This window comes from Heterodontus francisci, chromosome 18 (assembly GCF_036365525.1).
Source record: "Heterodontus francisci isolate sHetFra1 chromosome 18, sHetFra1.hap1, whole genome shotgun sequence".
In the NCBI taxonomy this organism is placed as follows: domain Eukaryota; kingdom Metazoa; phylum Chordata; class Chondrichthyes; order Heterodontiformes; family Heterodontidae; genus Heterodontus; species Heterodontus francisci.
In genome coordinates this window covers 26,916,446-26,933,860 of record NC_090388.1, presented here as the reverse complement: position 1 = coordinate 26,933,860, position 17,415 = coordinate 26,916,446, and the positions used below count along the sequence as shown (strand labels likewise).

Sequence of the window (17,415 nt, the reverse complement as noted above, 5' to 3'; positions counted from 1 at the left end):
GGAAATTATGATGCGATTCGGCAAGATTTAGGATGCGTAGGATGGGGAAGGAAACTGCAGGGGATGGGAACAATCGAAATGTGGAGCTTATTCAAGGAGCAGCTACTGCGTGTCCTTGATAAGTATGTACCTGTGAGGCAGGGAGGAAGTTGTCGAGCGAGGGAGCCGTGGTTTACTAAAGAAGTTGAAGCGCTTGTCAAGAGGAAGAAGAAGGCTTATGCTAGGATGAGACGTGAAGGCTCAGTTAGGGCGCTTGAGAGTTACAAGCTAGCCAGGAAGGATCTAAAGGGAGAGCTAAGAAGAGCAAGGAGAGGACACGAGAAGTCATTGGCGGATAGGATCAGGGAAAACCCTAAGGCTTTCTATAGGTATATCAGGAATAAAAGAATAACTAGAGTTAGATTAGGGCCAATCAAGGATAGTAGTGGGAAGTTGTGTGTGGAATCAGAGGAGATAGCGGAAGCGTTAAATGAATATTTTGCGTCAGTATTTACAGTAGAGAAAGAAAATGTTGTCGAGGAGAATACTGAGATACAGACTACTAGGCTAGATGGGATTGAGGTTCACAAAGAGGAGGTGTTATCAATTTTGGAAAGTGTGAAAATAGATAAGTCCCCTGGGCCAGATGGGATTTATCCTAGGATTCTCTGGGAAGCCAGGGAGGAGATTGCAGAGCCTTTGTCCTTGATCTTTATGTCGTCATTGTCGACAGGAATAGTGCCGGAAGACTGGAGGATAGCAAATGTTGTCCCCTTGTTCAAGAAGAGGAGTAGAGACAGCCCTGGTAATTATAGACCTGTGAGCCTTACTTCGGCTGTGGGTAAAATGTTGGAAAAGGTTATAAGAGACAGGATTTATAATCATCTTGAAAAGAATAAGTTCATTAGTGATAGTCAGCACGGTTTTGTGACGGGTAGGTCGTGCCTCACAAACCTTATTGAGTTTTTCGAGAAGGTGACCAAACAGCTGGATGAGGGTAAAGCAGTGGATGTGGTGTATATGGATTTCAGTAAGGCGTTTGATAAGGTTCCCCACGGTAGGCTATTGCAGAAAATACGGAAGTATGGGGTTGAAGGTGATTTAGAGCCTTGGATCAGAAATTGGCTAGCTGAAAGAAGCCAGAGGGTGGTGGTTGATGGCAAATGTTCATCCTGGAGTTTAGTTACTAGTGGTGTACCGCAAGGATCTGTTTTGGGGCCACTGCTGTTTGTCATTTTTATAAATGACCTGGAAGAGGGTGTAGAAGGGTGGGTTAGTAAATTTGCGGATGACACCAAGGTCGGTGGAGTTGTGGATAGTGCCGAAGGATGTTGTAGGGTACAGAGGGACATAGATAGGCTGCAGAGCTGGGCTGAGAGATGGCAAATGGAGTTTAATGCGGAAAAGTGCGAGGTGATTCACTTTGGAAGGAGTAACAGCAATGCAGAGTACTGGGCTAATGGGACAATTCTTGGTAGTGTAGATGAACAGAGAGATCTTGGTGTCCAGGTACATAAATCCCTGAAGGTTGCTACCCAGGTTAATAGGGCTGTTAAGAAGGCATATGGTGTGTTAGCTTTTATTAGTAGGGGGATTGAGTTTCGGAGACACGAGGTCATGCTGCAGCTGTACAAAACTCTGGTGAGACCGCACCTGGAGTATTGCGTGCAGTTCTGGTCACCGCATTATAGGAAGGATGTGGAAGCTTTGGAAAGGGTGCAGAGGAGATTTACTAGGATGTTGCCTGGTTTGGAGGGAAGGTCTTACGAGGAAAGGCTGAGGGACTTGAGGTTGTTTTCGTTGGAGAGGAGGAGGAGATAGGGTGGATAGTGAGCGTCTTTTTCCTCGGATGGTGATGGCAAACACGAGGAGACATAGCTTTAAGTTGAGGGGTGATAGATATAGGACAGATGTCAGAGGTAGTTTCTTTACTCAGAGAGTAGTAGGGGCGTGGAACGCCCTGCCTGCAGCAGTAGTAGATTCGCCAACTTTAAGGGCATTTAAGTGGTCATTGGATAGACATATGGATGAAAATGGAATAGTGTAGGTCAGATGGTTTCACAGGTCGGCGCAACATTGAGGGCCGAAGGGCCTGTACTGCGCTGTAATGTTCTAATTCTAATTCTAATTCTAAATATACAAATTAATTGCCCTCATGTCCGTGGCTGAGTCAATAATCTTGTGAGATGTTTATAGTGCAACATGTTGGTGCCTATCTCTGACACACAATGACATCTCATGTAACAGCAGGATATTGCTGTTGGATACTCACAAGTCTTGGTGCCATTTTTCTCCAAAGGACACTGATCCCAGGGCAGTGGATGCTGAAAGGACTTGGATAAGTAAAAGAAGCTCCAGCCAATAATGACATTGTAGTACAGAGCTACAAAGAAGCACACCTACAATCAAAACACCAAGATGTATTTTATAGTCCTTTCATTGTGTTAAATATGATATCCCACCGATTCTTTTTCTAATGAGCAATATTTTTAAATTGTTATTTGCATGTAGAACAATTATAATCTGCAAATAATGGTGTGCAATATTACCCAAATGTAGACATATCAAATTCTTCTTCCCACAGTTAACACCTGTTAGAGATTTGATATGAATGCACAAAATTAAAGCATTCTACACTTTTACAGTTTTCTATATCAAGAATTTCTTGTGCACGTCAAGTTTGTCATCTGAGTCATAAGCATTGAAACCGCTGAGTTTGTTATCTACAATGTGACTTTCAATGAATGAAAAGAAATTACATTAATCTATTCCACTTACTTAATTATTAGTCATCGATGAAAGGAGGGCAGCAATTTTTTTCGGATCTAATCTGATCTCCATGTATTTAGGTATAGAAAAACAATAAGCACCCTGCATTTTTTTTGCATTTTAATCAGATGTTAGTCTTTTGAATAAATCAGTGTGAGAGCATGAAAATAAAGCTGGGTTGTGTCAAAGTGGGAGGAAGTCAGTGCTGTTCATTGTGCATATGAAGGGCAACTGAGAGATTGAAGTAGCAAAACAGCTTCAACAGGAACCTGCATTCTGGTTTATGTATTTGTATGTATCTCTTTTATTTCTAAAAGCTTTGGACACAGTCATTACAATTGCTGTACCATGCTATCAAACATGCAAATTTCTCTTCCACTTAAAAAAAGTATTTTCTTCCCCCATCAAAAGAAAATATTTCTTAATTGATTGCAGGAGTTGCAGTTGAAAAAATATAGAAAAACAAAAACCAATCTAGCCTATAATTGGCCTGTCTCATACAATTAGTACATACATACATACAAAGATCTGTCTCATACAATTAGTTTCTAATTGACCAAGAAAGTACAGCCATGGCATCTTTTTGCCTTAAAGGGACACACTAAGGTCCAGATATTTACCTGGGATTGGGAAGCGAGTGAGTTGGGGGCAGTGGTGTTGCCGGAGTGGGGGCGGGGGCTGGGGGGGGAACTGGAATGCGACAGGGTTGGATTTTCAGACAAGAAACCCAGAATTATGAGTTTCCCAGATGTCCTGCAGGAATTAACTACAAGACATTTTTAAAAATTTTTCAACAGGTTTCCCACTTGAATGCCAGCCTATATTTAGAGGTTAGCTGCCGGTCAGGCAACAACAACATGTTATACTTATATAGCACCTTTAACATAATAAAATGTCCCAAGACAGGAGCGTTATCAAACAAAATATGACACTCAGCCATATAAGGAGATGGCAGGTCACATGACCAAAAGCTTGGTCAAAGAGATAAGTTTTGAGTGTCTTAAAGGAGGAAAGCACGACAGAGAGGCAGAGAGGTAGAGGGAGTGTATTCCAGAGCTTGGGGCCGAGGCAACTGAAGGTGCGGCCACCAATGGTGGAGTGATTAAAATCAGGGATGCACAAGAGGCCAGAATTAGAGGAGTGCAGATATCTCGGAGGGTTGTAGGGCTGGAGGAGATTACAGAGATAGGGAGAGGTGAAGCCATGGAGAGATTTGAAAACCAGGATGAAAAATTTTAAAATCAACATGTTGCTTGACCGGGAGCCAAAGTAGGTCAGTGAGTACAGGGGTGATAGAGGAACGGGACTTGGTGCGAGTTAAGACATGGGCAGCAGGGTTTTGGATGACCCCATGTTTATGGAAGGTAAAATGTGGGAGACCAGCCAGGAGTGTGTTGGAATAGTGAAATCTAGAGGTAACTAAAGCATGAATGAGGGTTTCAGCAGCAGATGAACTGAGACAGAGGCGAAGTCGGGCGATGTCACAGAGGTGGAAATAGACGGTCTTAGTGATGGCACAAATATAAGGCAGTGAATGGCAAGTAAGCCTGAAATCATGATGGGTTTGGGCCAGACCAGACATCGCAGAAAGTGGGGTGGTGGGGGCCGGGTGGAGGCTGGGCAAATCAGACATCATGGCGAGCTTGGATATTGTGGGAGTCAAATCGGAGATCACGTGCGGCTCCGCGGATCATATGGAGGTAAACTTGCTGGGCTTGGGGGACACGCTCCTACCCCCGAGGCAATACAGACACTTGCCTCATGGATCCAGCCCTCCTCACCTCCTTGTATCTGTTGGGATTCCTGAGACTCAGGATTCCCAACGTCCATGTGTTCAAAATTAAAATCCAGATGAAATGGAGGTACACAGATGTCAGTAACTGATCCAACTCCTGAGAGTAGTTTGGTCATTTGCAACTCCCAACCTGCCTCCATTAAACCAGAAGTGGTCAGGTTGGGGTTGGGTTTGAGAATTTAAATATAGTGTAAGAGACTTTTCTCTCTTGAAGTTCATGTGTCCTCAATGGGACCAGAGGCTTGTGAGAAAGAGATGGGAGCAGACAGGGGAGGTCTTCTCACTCCAGGAGCAAACAGTCTTTTTCAGTTCAAACTCTTTGTACAATTCAGAAAAACCCAGGTTGCCAAACAGGTTTGTCATGTAACTAGCTGGTCTGACCACGTCGATTTGTGGATTCTCTTGTCTTAGCCGTCCCTGGAATGTCTCTTCTTACACACAATACCTGGTGCTCAAAGTCCATTGTGGGTTAAAATGGAGCATGGTATAGCCCCTTTGTCCCTTCAAGCACTGTGTGTTAGTATGCAAAATGTTTTTCCAGCTAAGTGTCCGGTGATTTTTTTAACAAGTCCTTTCTTCACTCCAGGAACATTAAAATCAATGTTCATATGACAAAATTAATATGCCTCATTCTTGGCAAGTGGGGGCTTGCACGACACCTCCACACCCATTGGAATGAAATGCGATTTGAGAAAAGCACATTTCATTAAAAAGGGTCGAGAGAGAAAATATAAGATACAGGAAAAAGCTTGCAATTCTCTCAGTCATTCATATTCACTTTACCCCTTTCCCTATCTAACCTTTTGCCCGTCTTGTGCCTGCCTGTCCCCTTACGTTCTCGGCGGGGGCCCCTTACATTTCACCAGCTCTCTGCTGGAGGTTCCTCCTAACACCAGTACCGAACTTAGGGGTGCAGGTTTCACTGTAGGTTGGGGTTTCCCCTTAACCTGGCACATGTGGCAACTCCTGCAGTACTCCAACACATCTTTGTGGAGTTTTGGCCAGTCAAGCTGCTGTCTTACACAGGCTTTGGCCTTTCGTATACCAGCATGTACAGCCACTGCAATCTCATGGGCCATTCTTAATATATCTCTTCGGTACCTCTGCGGCACCACTAATTGGTGAACTACTGCCCACTCCTTGCTCTCAGTCTGTGAGGAGAACTCCATTTCCTCATCAGTACCTCATTCTTTAAGTAGCAGCAATCAGGGACTCCCTCTGCTTCAATTTCGGACTGGGCAGCCTGTACTAACTCTATCAATACTGGGTCAGCACGCTGAGCCTCAGCTAGGGAAGATTCATTCCCTGGGTCTCCTAACTTTCCAAAGAAAGTCTTGGACAGACAGATCTCATGGTCATTTGCCTGCAGTGCCAATGCCATCTCCTCTGGGGGAAGCTGGTCTGATCATCGCCTCATTCATTACACATTCAGGGACTCTGCGGGAGACCGTCTCCTGCCACTGCCCTGTCTCTCTGACGTCCTGCGGTCTTTCTTTCACTAATAGGAGGGGGCTACCACCTTCAACCCCGCCATATCATTACCTAGGAGCAGGTCAACCCCGTCCACAGGCAAACTAGGGACAATCCCTACAGTCACTGATCCCGAAACTAGGTCACACTCCAGGTGCACCCGGTGTACAGGTACAGGCATACACTGCCATCCAATACCATTCAGCATCCTTCTGAAAGTATGGTGCCCAGAACAACATTCCAGTTGAGGCCAAACCAGTATTTTTTTACAGGTTTATCATAACTTCCTTGTTCTTGTACTCTATGACCCCAGGATCCCCTATGCTTTATTAACCGCCTTGTCAACCTGCCCTGCCCCCTTCAATGATTTCTGCACGTATACCCCTAGGTCCCTCTGCTCGACACCCCCTTTAGAATTGTATCCTTTAATTTATATTGCCTCCCCTCGATCTTCCTAACAAAATTAATCACTTCACACTATTTGCATTAAATTTTATCTGCCAATTGTCTGCCCATTCCACCAGCCTGTTTAGTCCTCTTGGTAAAATCCAGACCGTTGTGTTCTGTATTGTACCAAGGTTTTCCTCCCCCAAAAAACAAAATAGCAGAAAAGAGTGATAGTTTTAATACTAGAGAATTACTGTACTCAAAATAACCAGTGGCTTTTGGTCAAACAGTCATAATAAAGCTGATTCACCCATCAAGCACCCTTGGTGAGGGACAGACGTTGTAGAGAATACTGGTTGAGAAGTCATGGACCCACAGCCCCTGATTTTCCATTTGTGCATTTTCATTGGTGCATTAATTTTTGTTGCAATTAAGATTTGATTTCTTGAGGTGCAAGACTTTCAAACTCCTGTTTCCTTTAAATAGTCTTCCTTCCAATGACTACTTCAGCTGTAGCAACTATAAATGAACACTGCATTCCCCCTGAGGATAGCAGTCAATGGTCGGTCAAAGCTGTAGAGATTTTATGCTAATTATACAAATAGCCTGACCCCACATAACTGCAAGCAATCACCTCAGCAAACCTTTGACCAACTTTGCACTAAGAGATAGCCATTAAATTAGAGTTTATAATTACACGTAGTGAATTTTAATTACAGTTGCGACTGATCTGTAATTTTAAAGTAACTGTTAGCAAGGCGGATCATTATTGTTCCTTCTAAAGAACTCAAACGAGTGAGACAATAAGAAAAAAATGTTCTGCCTGACTTCCACGTTTCTGCCGAGTACTCCAATATATGGCTTAAAACACCGTGGTTTGAATCACTTCTTTAATTTGTGGAAAAATACTTACATGATTAGGTCAGGAAGCAAGAACATTTTCTGTCCTATTAGCTTAGAAATGGGGGTGGAGGGAAAATCAAATTATTTCCTTGGTATCACTCAATAATGCTTTGCAAACTTGCACAGACAAAACAAAAAAAAAATTAAAATCAACATACAATGCAGCTGGAAAAACCTATTCCTCCGAGTCTTGGGCTGATGAAATTCCACACACCAATGCTGCCTCGTCTGATTCTTTGACCCACTGCAAGCTCCAGAAAAAACAGTGGAATCCCAATAATGAGCAGCAAAATCAAATAAGGCACGAGGTAGGCACCTGAAGAAGAGACAACATAGTTTTATAACCTGTCATCCCACCCCATATCAAATCTTTTTGAAACTCAGCTTTAGTTAATATTTTATTTAATAAAAAGTCCTAAAGATCTGTAATGACATTTTTATGAAACGTTAATTTTGATTCATGAATTTTGTAACATACTGATCAAATTGGAGGACATTAAGATCAGATTATTATATTTTCATTTCACATAGATGTGTTTTCACCAATATTAAAAATCATTTGAATTTAATACACAACTATTCATTCAATCTGCTTTTCTTTAAGTGTGTGCATAACATTTCATAAATGTACAAGCAAGCTTTATAGTTTAAAACAGAGAATGCCTGTGCCACTACACGATAAGTGAGCTGCATGATAGACTTCTTAGGCTTGGAAGTGATCACAAAAACTCCAGCTCCAATTAAATTATTAGACATGGCTGAGATTGGAATGCTGACGATAATCCTCCCAATCATAAGGAAACTAATTATATTTAATTATAAGATAACACAGTAAGTTTTCTAAACTTCAAACACAGCACCCAGTGGTCATAATAATGACAAGGTTTTGAAAACTACAATGAATTATTTTATGTAAACTAAATCCTGTCGCCATTAAGGAGAGCACTAATTTATTGCTCAATGTGTTTATTAGCTCTAAGGTACACTATTTTGCTGGTTGTACACTTACCTCCACCATTTTTGTGACATAAGTATGGAAATCTCCATACATTGCCTAAACCAACAGAGAACCCAACCTGTGCCAGAATGTACTGAAGTTTGCTATTCCAGGCAGGCCTTTCATCTTCAGTATCAGATCCTTCTTCAATGTCCACATCTTTGTCAGTCTGAGAATCATCTACATATAATGCACTCTTCTTAAACTGATCATCATTCACGTCCTCATTGGAAAGAAGATCCTTAACGGACTCTGTGACATCTTCATCCAGTTCCCTCTTCACAACTTTGCTGTTTTTAGGCATTGGAAACACTAGATCACGGATTCTGTAACACTCTACAAAAGTCTAGCAGCAATACTTTCAGTCAAATGTAACTCGATGCAAAGCAGGTGAGGAACGACACCAACAGGCAAACAGAAGGATTCTTAGTGAGACAGACAAAGTATTCTGTACTTCCAAGCCTGTTGGGGAAAAGCAGTTACATTTTGGTCACCAAAACAACAAATATTAGAAGCAGTAGTTGATCAAACATTTTAAAGATTTGTTATTATGCACCATGTGTTCTTCATACTATTCTTGAAGGTCAGCTGCAAAGTAAGAGCTGTGGATTTGTATAACACCCTTCACCTAGCACAATGTTTCAGGTGCTGAATAAAGAGGGCATCACACAGTGGCAGAAAAAATTAAGGAAATGGTCCAAAAGCATGGTCACCAAGTTTTAAGCAGCATTTGAGAGCATTGGGAGATGTGGTTTGGGGAGGGTTCCAGAGGGAAGGAGTGTAATGTCTGAAGCATCTATCCCAAATGACCGAGTTGGGCAAATGCATCATAGGAATGGAAGATGCACGCTTGATCACATAGTCGAAAGACATTGCACAGCTTGAGAGTTCATGGAGGGATTTGAAGATGAGGTTCTTGAAATTAATAAACTGGGGGTCAGTGAATCAGTTGAGCTTGATGGGAATTGCCATAAATATCAGTAAGAGGATATGAGCCAGAGAAATTTGATTAATTCAAGTTTGTGAATCATGAAGGAGAGGTCCACCAGAGAATATTTGAGAAATTGATGCTTGATGCAATGAAGATGGGTAAAATCCGGAAAGGAAAAGTGCAGTCTAAAAAATCGTAAATGTAAGTTTCATTGGTAAACTGTTCCTGTCCTGCCAGTGCACAATGAATGTAACTGCTCGGAGAAAGCAGCCGATCAATGCAACTTTTGAATTAATTCGACCAAAACAGCTTTGCTGGAGATAATCCCAACCAAGGAACATCACATCTGCTTTGCTTGCACAAAAAAATTGCATTATTGTGTGGTGAAAGAGTATATAATATTGGACGATATGACTGCTAAATCAAAAGAGTTCTCAAGTCTCAAGAATTACTGCAATAAGAGCTATGGGATGACAAACCTTAGAGCAAGTTGTCGTTTCTAGTCACCAAATGTACCTTATACAATTGGTAAGAACTGAAGGGCATAAAATAGCTGCATTATCCAACATTGCAGGAGTAAAAAGATATCTGAGCCAATTAGATCAAAGGTTCAACAAATTAAAGTCTTGCACAATCTGTAAATTCCCTTATTAAAACAGTTCTCTGCGGGGAATCTGAGGTTTCAAATTCTGTGTGAGAAATGCATAACACAAGTAAGCAACACATGACATTTGAAGAATGAGATTATAACAATAACTCCATTAAGTCAGAGAAACTTTCAAGAAGCAGTAACAGAGGTTTCTCTTGCCAAGACATAGCTGTCCCTTATTGTGAAATTAACTAGCTCTGGACTAGGCAATCTCTACATTTTTGCAAGAGGCATACTCCCGAAACTGGTGGAAATGGTTCGAAACAAATGCAAATTTTCCAACAGAGCAAAAATTTTTACCATTGGAATCAAAATGATTAATTTTGTTGATGGAAAAGTTGCATGCTTTCCTGTCATTTGGTTCATGTTTTGCCTTGTGCTCCTGATAAAAATGAAAAACTGTTTTCTATTTGAGCTATACCTGTCCGATATTGTCTCAGAAACTGGCGTTCTTTACCTATCCAGCCAGCTTGCTAGAACTAATGGAAAATGTACTTTTTTTTAGTAAGCCCAAACAAGCTGGTTAAAAAAAAATTCCATCGCCTGCTCCCTCCTACTCTATGTAGAACTCTATGGAGAACTCAATTCTACTGAATTTGTGTACTGAAAATTAAAAGAAGGTACTTGGGATTGAGTTCAAATGGATTTTATAGGTAGATATTTTCATCACTTGAATTAATGTCTGATTTATTAATTTATTTTCTGTTGGAACTAAGGTTAGACAGTCAACATTAAATGTGCCTGTTGAAAAACGGTGATGACTAAGAATGCGATAGAGTTTTCCAGTGTAAACTGTACTGTTAAATAAACGAAAATAAATTGTTTGTGGAATATACTGCCATAGAAGGCCATAAATGCAGAATGCAGAATCGATTGACTTTGCTAGAAGGGAAATCGATACTTACTTGAGAATAAGGGTATTAAATAATAACGGGTATTAAAGAATATGGAGAAAGGCTGGGGAATTGTGATTTAAAAGATAAAGCCTTGCTATGGCTAACAAAATGGTGGATCAAGCTCAAATGCCCTAATCCAGTTCCTTTGTTCCTACATTTCATTATGGTGTAAAACCATCACTGCAGTATTCAAAGCATTAGCTTTTGAAGCGATAGTGCTATTTTGGTGTCCAATCTAAACAATTATTTTGTTTATTTAGCAGGGGGCACAGAAAGGGGATATGTGAAGAGATTATAAACCTGACAAATATTTGTAACCAATAACAATACTTAAGTTTTTAACCATGTATTGCCATCAATGGACCTCAAGCTTGAGTTCAAACTAATAACTCCTCCAAAATACGCATGATGTTTATCACTTTCCGTGCATTATGTACTCTCAGTTTTGAAACTTATAAAACTTATAATATGAGAAGGTTCAGAGGAGATCTAATCGAGGTTCATACTTAAGAGGGGCTTTGATAACGTTAATAGTGAAAAAACTGTTTCTGCTGCTTGGGACGTTAATAACCAGAGGGCATAAATTTCAGATTGTCACCAATGAAAAGGTTAGATTTTTTAATGCAAAGGGTTATTATGACATGGAACGCTCCATGTCCATAATTGTTTTTAAAAGGAAAGTAAATAAATAGTTTAAAAATTAGAAGTTTATGGGGAGAGGGCACGGGAATGGGCCTGAATGGGGAACTCTTTCAAGCCAGATGGGCCGAATGGCCTCCTTATGTGCTATAAAATGTTATAACTCTATGCCCCTCACAGCTCTGACTTTTGGATCAATGTTCACTGTTTTAAATGCTGTTTTATTCTGGTCTGCGTACTGCAATTCCTCTGCACCGGAGTCAACCCTAGACCCTCCTCTTCCAGCAGTTAAAATTTAAATGCGACCACAGGCAGAAGTGTCCACATTTCAAATATATCTAGGTGAGTTTAAGAAGTATCCAGGAAATTCAACAGACCCCTGAACACTTTGCAGATCAGCTTTTACATTGTTCTAGAGTTATACTACATGTGGCATCAAACCTAAGTGATATGACACTGCCTTCTCCAGCGATTTTCATAGCACTTGACTGCAATCAGGTCAGGCCAAAGTTCAAGATTTACACTCTAATGGAAGCTAATAATTCAGTCTGTTATCCCAGCTAGCTTGCTGTATTCTTAATACACAAGCATTTTTCTTCAATAAAAACTTGAGATATTTTAAGCAACCTCTGAGACTTAAACTTCTACTTCTTCACACATCTGTAACAAATTATGTTAATTTATTAAATATTTGGGACTTCCAGTGTGGTTACAATGGCCGAAATTTTATGGTAGGCGGACAGGAGCCGGCCACCGACTGAAAAGTGGGTGGCGAACCCGCTTCCGCCACGCCTGGGAATCCGACCCGTATTTTGCGGGTCACCGGGCTTCAATTGGCATGAGGCGGGCCTTCCACCCGCTTGAGGTAGGAAGTCCCACCTAATAGAGCTACCAGCCAATCAGCGGGCTGGCAGCTCTTAGTCCCAGCAGCACCACCGGGAGCGGTGGCCACTGTTGGGACTGCAGCCCAGCATGAAGACAAGATGCCTGGGAGCCGGGAGGGAAGGTAAGTTTTGGTTGCCTCACTGGGGGTAATTGGTCTGGCCCCAGCAAGGCAAGGGTGGTCGATTGCAGGGAAGGGGGGGGCGTGTTAGGTCTTGGGGGTGGTTGGGGTAGCTGGGGCGGCCCTCTATTGGGCACAGGGTGCCTGATCACGAGGGCCAGCCCAGGACGCTCGGAAGCCGTCTGCTTTCATTAGGCGGCTTCTCCCGGTTCCAGGATGCCTGCTTGCCATGTGTAAAATCCACGTGGAGGGGGGCGAGGACCCTTAAGTGGCCATTAGGTGGCCACTTAAGGGTTTTGATTGGCATGGGGCAGGCGGGCCGTTTTTTGCCACCGCTGCCCTGTGTAAAGTGGCAGCGCAGGCAGGAGTGGGTCGGGAAGGTCTCCTGGTGCCTCCCCCTCCATTTTACGCCATTCCCCCTCCCGCCACCATCCCGCTCGTCGGAGTGGCATAAAATTCTGGCCAATGTATCTTAATCCATTCGTTAAGGTAACCAGTCTTTCACTTGGAATTACAAAAATTAGAAAGCCTCTAAGAAACTTGACACAAATCAATTAATTCTGTGTATAAATAACATCATATTTGCATGTATATTGTTCTGGGGCAAGTGGAGCTATTTTGGCCACCAACAAAGTGAAAATCTAAGCCATGTCCACAACTTCAAGGACACTTTCAGGTATAATGAATGGCCTTCAAAGAAGAACCACACCTACCGATTCTGGTCGAGAAGTTGTCAGGTACTTTTACATTAACATTAAAAAGAATCACATCTTCTGTTGAAGGTTTGAGTGTTTTGAAATAAAACGTAATAATTTGTCTTTCATCTTCAGTATATCTTTTGCATCGGTTTCGCATGGAAAATACCAATCAAAAGTATATTTTTCCATTATGTTACCTTTCCTTTTATTGCGGTTAAAAATGGATGGACATTTATCAGAGCTTGCTATCAACTTCTTGAAATGACTTCAAAAAAATGAACTGGTGTCCTGCTACTGCCTCCAAAGCTGGATGATCTATGTGCAAAACCTTCTTTATCTTGCTTATTGTAAGTGCCTTGGGACATTTCACTACATTAAAGATGCTACATAAATGCATGTTGTGTTGTTTTAATTGCCCTCCTACATATATTATCCTCATTACTGATAAATAGCTAGAGCCATATGATCTTCATGGCCTTCAGCCTGGAAGGTGGGAGTAAACTATGTGGATCCTGCTCCGTGTCAATCAACAAGACATCCTTTGCATGAAGCAACTGAAAGCTGTTGGTCTCTTCCATCCATACAATTTCTGAGACCTTCATATTTTCCCAATTGGATGCAAACTTCCACCATCACCAACCCCCCCCCCCACCCCCACCACCCCCCAAAGAAACTTACATAAAAATGGTACAATTTTAAAGGGGGTGCAGGAACAGAGGCACCTGAGGCTTTATGTACACAAATCTTTGATGGCGGCAGGTGAATTTGATGAGGCTGCTAAAAAAGCATCTTTGGCTTTATAAGTAGAGGTATAGAGTAAAAAGAAAGGAATTATGGTAAACCATTATAAATCACTGCTTAGGACCCAGCTAGTTTATTGTGTCCAATTCCAGGCACCACACTTCAGGAAGGATGTCGAGGTCTTGGAGAGGATACAGAAGAGATTTACCAAACTGGTACCAGGGATGAGGGACTTCAATTATGTGGAGAAGATAGAATTGTTTTCCTTAAAACATGTGGGGTTCTGGTAAGAGTAGAAACTGTTTTCGCTGGCAGGAGGGTCAGTAACCAAAGGACACGTATTTAAGAAAACTGACAAAAAAATACAGGGGGAAATTGAGAATTTTTTGCAGCAGCAACTTATGATGATCTGGAATGCACTAGGTTTAAAGGTGCTGGAAGCAGAGTCAATACTAACTTTCAAGAGGGAATTGGCTATATACTTCTAAAGGAAAAATTTGCAGAGCCATGGGGAAGCAGCAAGGGAGTCGGATTAATTGCATAGCTCTTTCAAAGAGCTGGCACAGACACGATGGGCTGAATGGCCTCCCTCTGTGCTCTATGATTCTATGATAGGTGATCCATCACGTTTGTACAGTCTGAGTACTAATGATATCACCCTTCAAACAGTTCACCTGGAATACATAGTCCTTCAGTAATTCATTTAACAATATCATAAATCCAGGTATACGATTTAAGTACAAATGTATAGAAACCCCACCCCAGCTCAATAAAAATGTGTGACCCAGAAACACCATTACTATTATTTAGTGGTAGTTTGGGAACATTCCCTATGTCAGGCACCAAAATCTACAGCAACTGACTTCATTTGTAGGTAGAGTTTATTTCCAAATAATATATAATTTCTGCAAAGCTTTTATGAATTCAGGGCATGTTAAGACCAGGATATACACATTAGGGAGGATTAACTCACCTGCTGTGCAGTTATTTAACCATAATTATCACCTGTATGGTTTCAAATTCCTAAAGTTCACAAATTTCATTTACAAATCTGTGTTAGAGGAAGTTATGTTAATGTTTGGCAGAATTCTTAATGGATATGCTTATTTACTGAAAATATGGCAAGCAAGCAACTAATCTCTGTACTAAATCCTCACTGTAAACTTAACTGCACCACTGTTAAGATAAACCGGACACATTGTGCATTAGTGATCTGCAATGTTAAAATGGTTGATAATTACCAAACGACTATCAAATCTTCTTTCCTAATTCAATAAATATTTAAATCTCCATGCTTTGCGGTAATCTCACAGCTGAAAACTTACTGAGACACCAAACCAGTTGAGCCAAACACCACAACGTTCTGTGTTAATATCTGAGAACTGAGGATGATGCAAAAGTAGGACTGACCATTCCAAGAGGCAGTTTGCAGCTTTAAAGCAGAAAATGATAGTTTAATGTTTTCAGCCTGCCGCTGATTTGACCAGGAATCAGTGTTCATAATATCAAGAAATGTGATGCCATTATTTCAGATGAAATGTATTTTCACATTGGCTGCAACTCCAGAGAGGGATCAAACAGATTGCGCTCCAATGTCTGTCAAGCTGTCCCATGAAATCAGTAGCCCTGACACAGCCATCCTATTTAAAGCCAGGCAGCCCACTCCTGCATGACATGGGCTGACTGGCAAATCATTTCATAGACGTTAGGCTAGTGTGTAGAATTAAAATGAAATGTGCTGCAAAAGCACGCACACAATCATCATGCCAGGTGTCAGAGTGAGATACTCAATGATCCCCTTTGCATGGCTCTGACACATTCAGGAATTAATCATTTTATTTAGTAAGGCGGTTACAAGAGAGACACTCACTGCTTCCCACAATCACGGGATGCTGAAAAGTGAAGGTGCAGCTGGAGCAGCAACATAACGTGCCCTTCACCCACCCCGGGCAGCAGGCTGCCTCTGCACAAATGGACCTCTTCATCTCTTCAATACACACACGCTAAAATCTGTCTGAGACCTTCGTCCTTGACAGGGTGGGAATCAATCCTTTAAACCCCACGTTTGTGCGCAGAAAGATAATCGGTTCTGGGGAACAGCGTCATCGATCGTATATACTGTGATCATCAAATATCAAACAATAAAAAAATCAACGTGAAATCATTTTAGACTTGACAAGTTGTGGCTCAAACGAACTGAAAAGAGCGAGGGGCGGAGGAGACACTGTAGTGACCTTGGATGGGAACTTGCCGAATGCATACAGCCGCAGATCAAATGGAGCACAGACTGCAGAGACAGATAGTGTGATAATAGGATCAAGAATAGAGCGAAAAAAAACCCTGTGCCGAGTGCATGGTGTGCTGGGCGTGTGTGGGTGATGGTGTTTTTGTGCATGTTCTGATAGTCGTTTGTACGTCTCTATGTATTTGTGTGTGTGTGTTTGTATAGGAGTGCCCATGTATTTGTGTGTGTCTGTATTTGCATATGTGTGTCTAGTTACTGTATGCGCAGTACAGGGAGAGGAGGAAACGCAGTGGGCTGAACAGACAGAACCACTTCTTGAAATTTGCATACAAACCCAAACACACACACACCATCACCTCGACGGTACCGACTCTCCAGCCAACTCCGCTGTTACCAACTGATCCAGGGGCATATATAATAAAAGATTCCTCGGCCTCTGTTCCGCTCCCGTCAAGAATATCGTTTGATTCCTTCAAGGCAATAACTGGAGACACTGCAGCACAATGAATGAAATGCTATAAATCCCGAGCGAGCGCCTCCGCGCAGTGTCAGATGATTATTTTCCTCACAATTTTCAAATACACAGACCTCTTCCAATAGATTTACTCTGCCTTCACCAGCCGCTATTTCCAAATTATAATTCGTTGTAAATTAGAATTTGTTGCAAATTATAATTGCGCTCCTGACAAATGAAAATACGATTTTTTTTTTGGCTATGATTTACAATTGTGCGCATCATCTTACCTTTTTGTAACGAATATGATACATATAAGTGAATGGTTCGAGTCGGGGTGGTGGATCTGTGCTGGTGTGCTCGGGGACTGAAGAAGTAGCTTTCACATGATGAGCGATTCGAGTGTTTCTAACAGAGAACCACACCTTCACTGAACTCCAACCCTCCAGAGTGACGACAGCCAACAACACAAACCATTCACTTAAAGGGAGAATGCTTTTGTAAGTCGACTTCTTGTAACATCAACCCTTCCAATGATTTTCCATTTCTTCTAACAAGAGTTTTATGTAAACAGTTTACAGTTGCAACAACAATTGGACCCCCCTCCCTCAGGTTTGGATCTTACTGTCGGAAGGCTGAACAACTAAGGGCCTGATACCGGTCGGGATTAAGATTGCATTGTTGCATTTTCGACTTGCTGTGACATCTACTTTGTTTAAAATGGCAGGATTGACTCAGCCCCCAAAGTAGATATGAACATCAGGTTTCAGCTACGACCTCAATCTCAGCAAAACTCTATTTTGAATGCGCAAATTATCTATACTTGGGCATATGTAATCATCCCCATAAATAAATAGCA

At 41.7% G+C, this 17,415-nt stretch overlaps 1 protein-coding gene across 4 annotated transcripts in view; it reads right to left on the bottom strand.

The window, feature by feature from the left end:
• slc6a15 (solute carrier family 6 member 15) overlaps positions 1-17,021 on the bottom strand; it is a 54,366-nt gene extending 37,345 nt beyond the window's left edge. Inside the window, exons 1-5 of one of the 4 annotated variants that reach the window (XM_068050446.1) lie at positions 16,847-17,021; positions 16,437-16,595; positions 8,313-8,762; positions 7,462-7,619; positions 2,252-2,378 (exon numbers count right to left, since the gene is read on the bottom strand). In XM_068050446.1, the coding sequence (XP_067906547.1) occupies positions 2,252-2,378; positions 7,462-7,619; positions 8,313-8,604 (577 nt within the window). In that variant the 5' untranslated portion in view covers positions 8,605-8,762; positions 16,437-16,595; positions 16,847-17,021. The remainder of the gene's footprint in view (positions 1-2,251; positions 2,379-7,461; positions 7,620-8,312; positions 8,763-16,436; positions 16,596-16,846) is intronic. The other 3 variants (XM_068050443.1, XM_068050445.1, XM_068050447.1) reach the window with 3 other exon arrangements.
• Between the last annotated feature and the right edge of the window lie 394 nt (positions 17,022-17,415).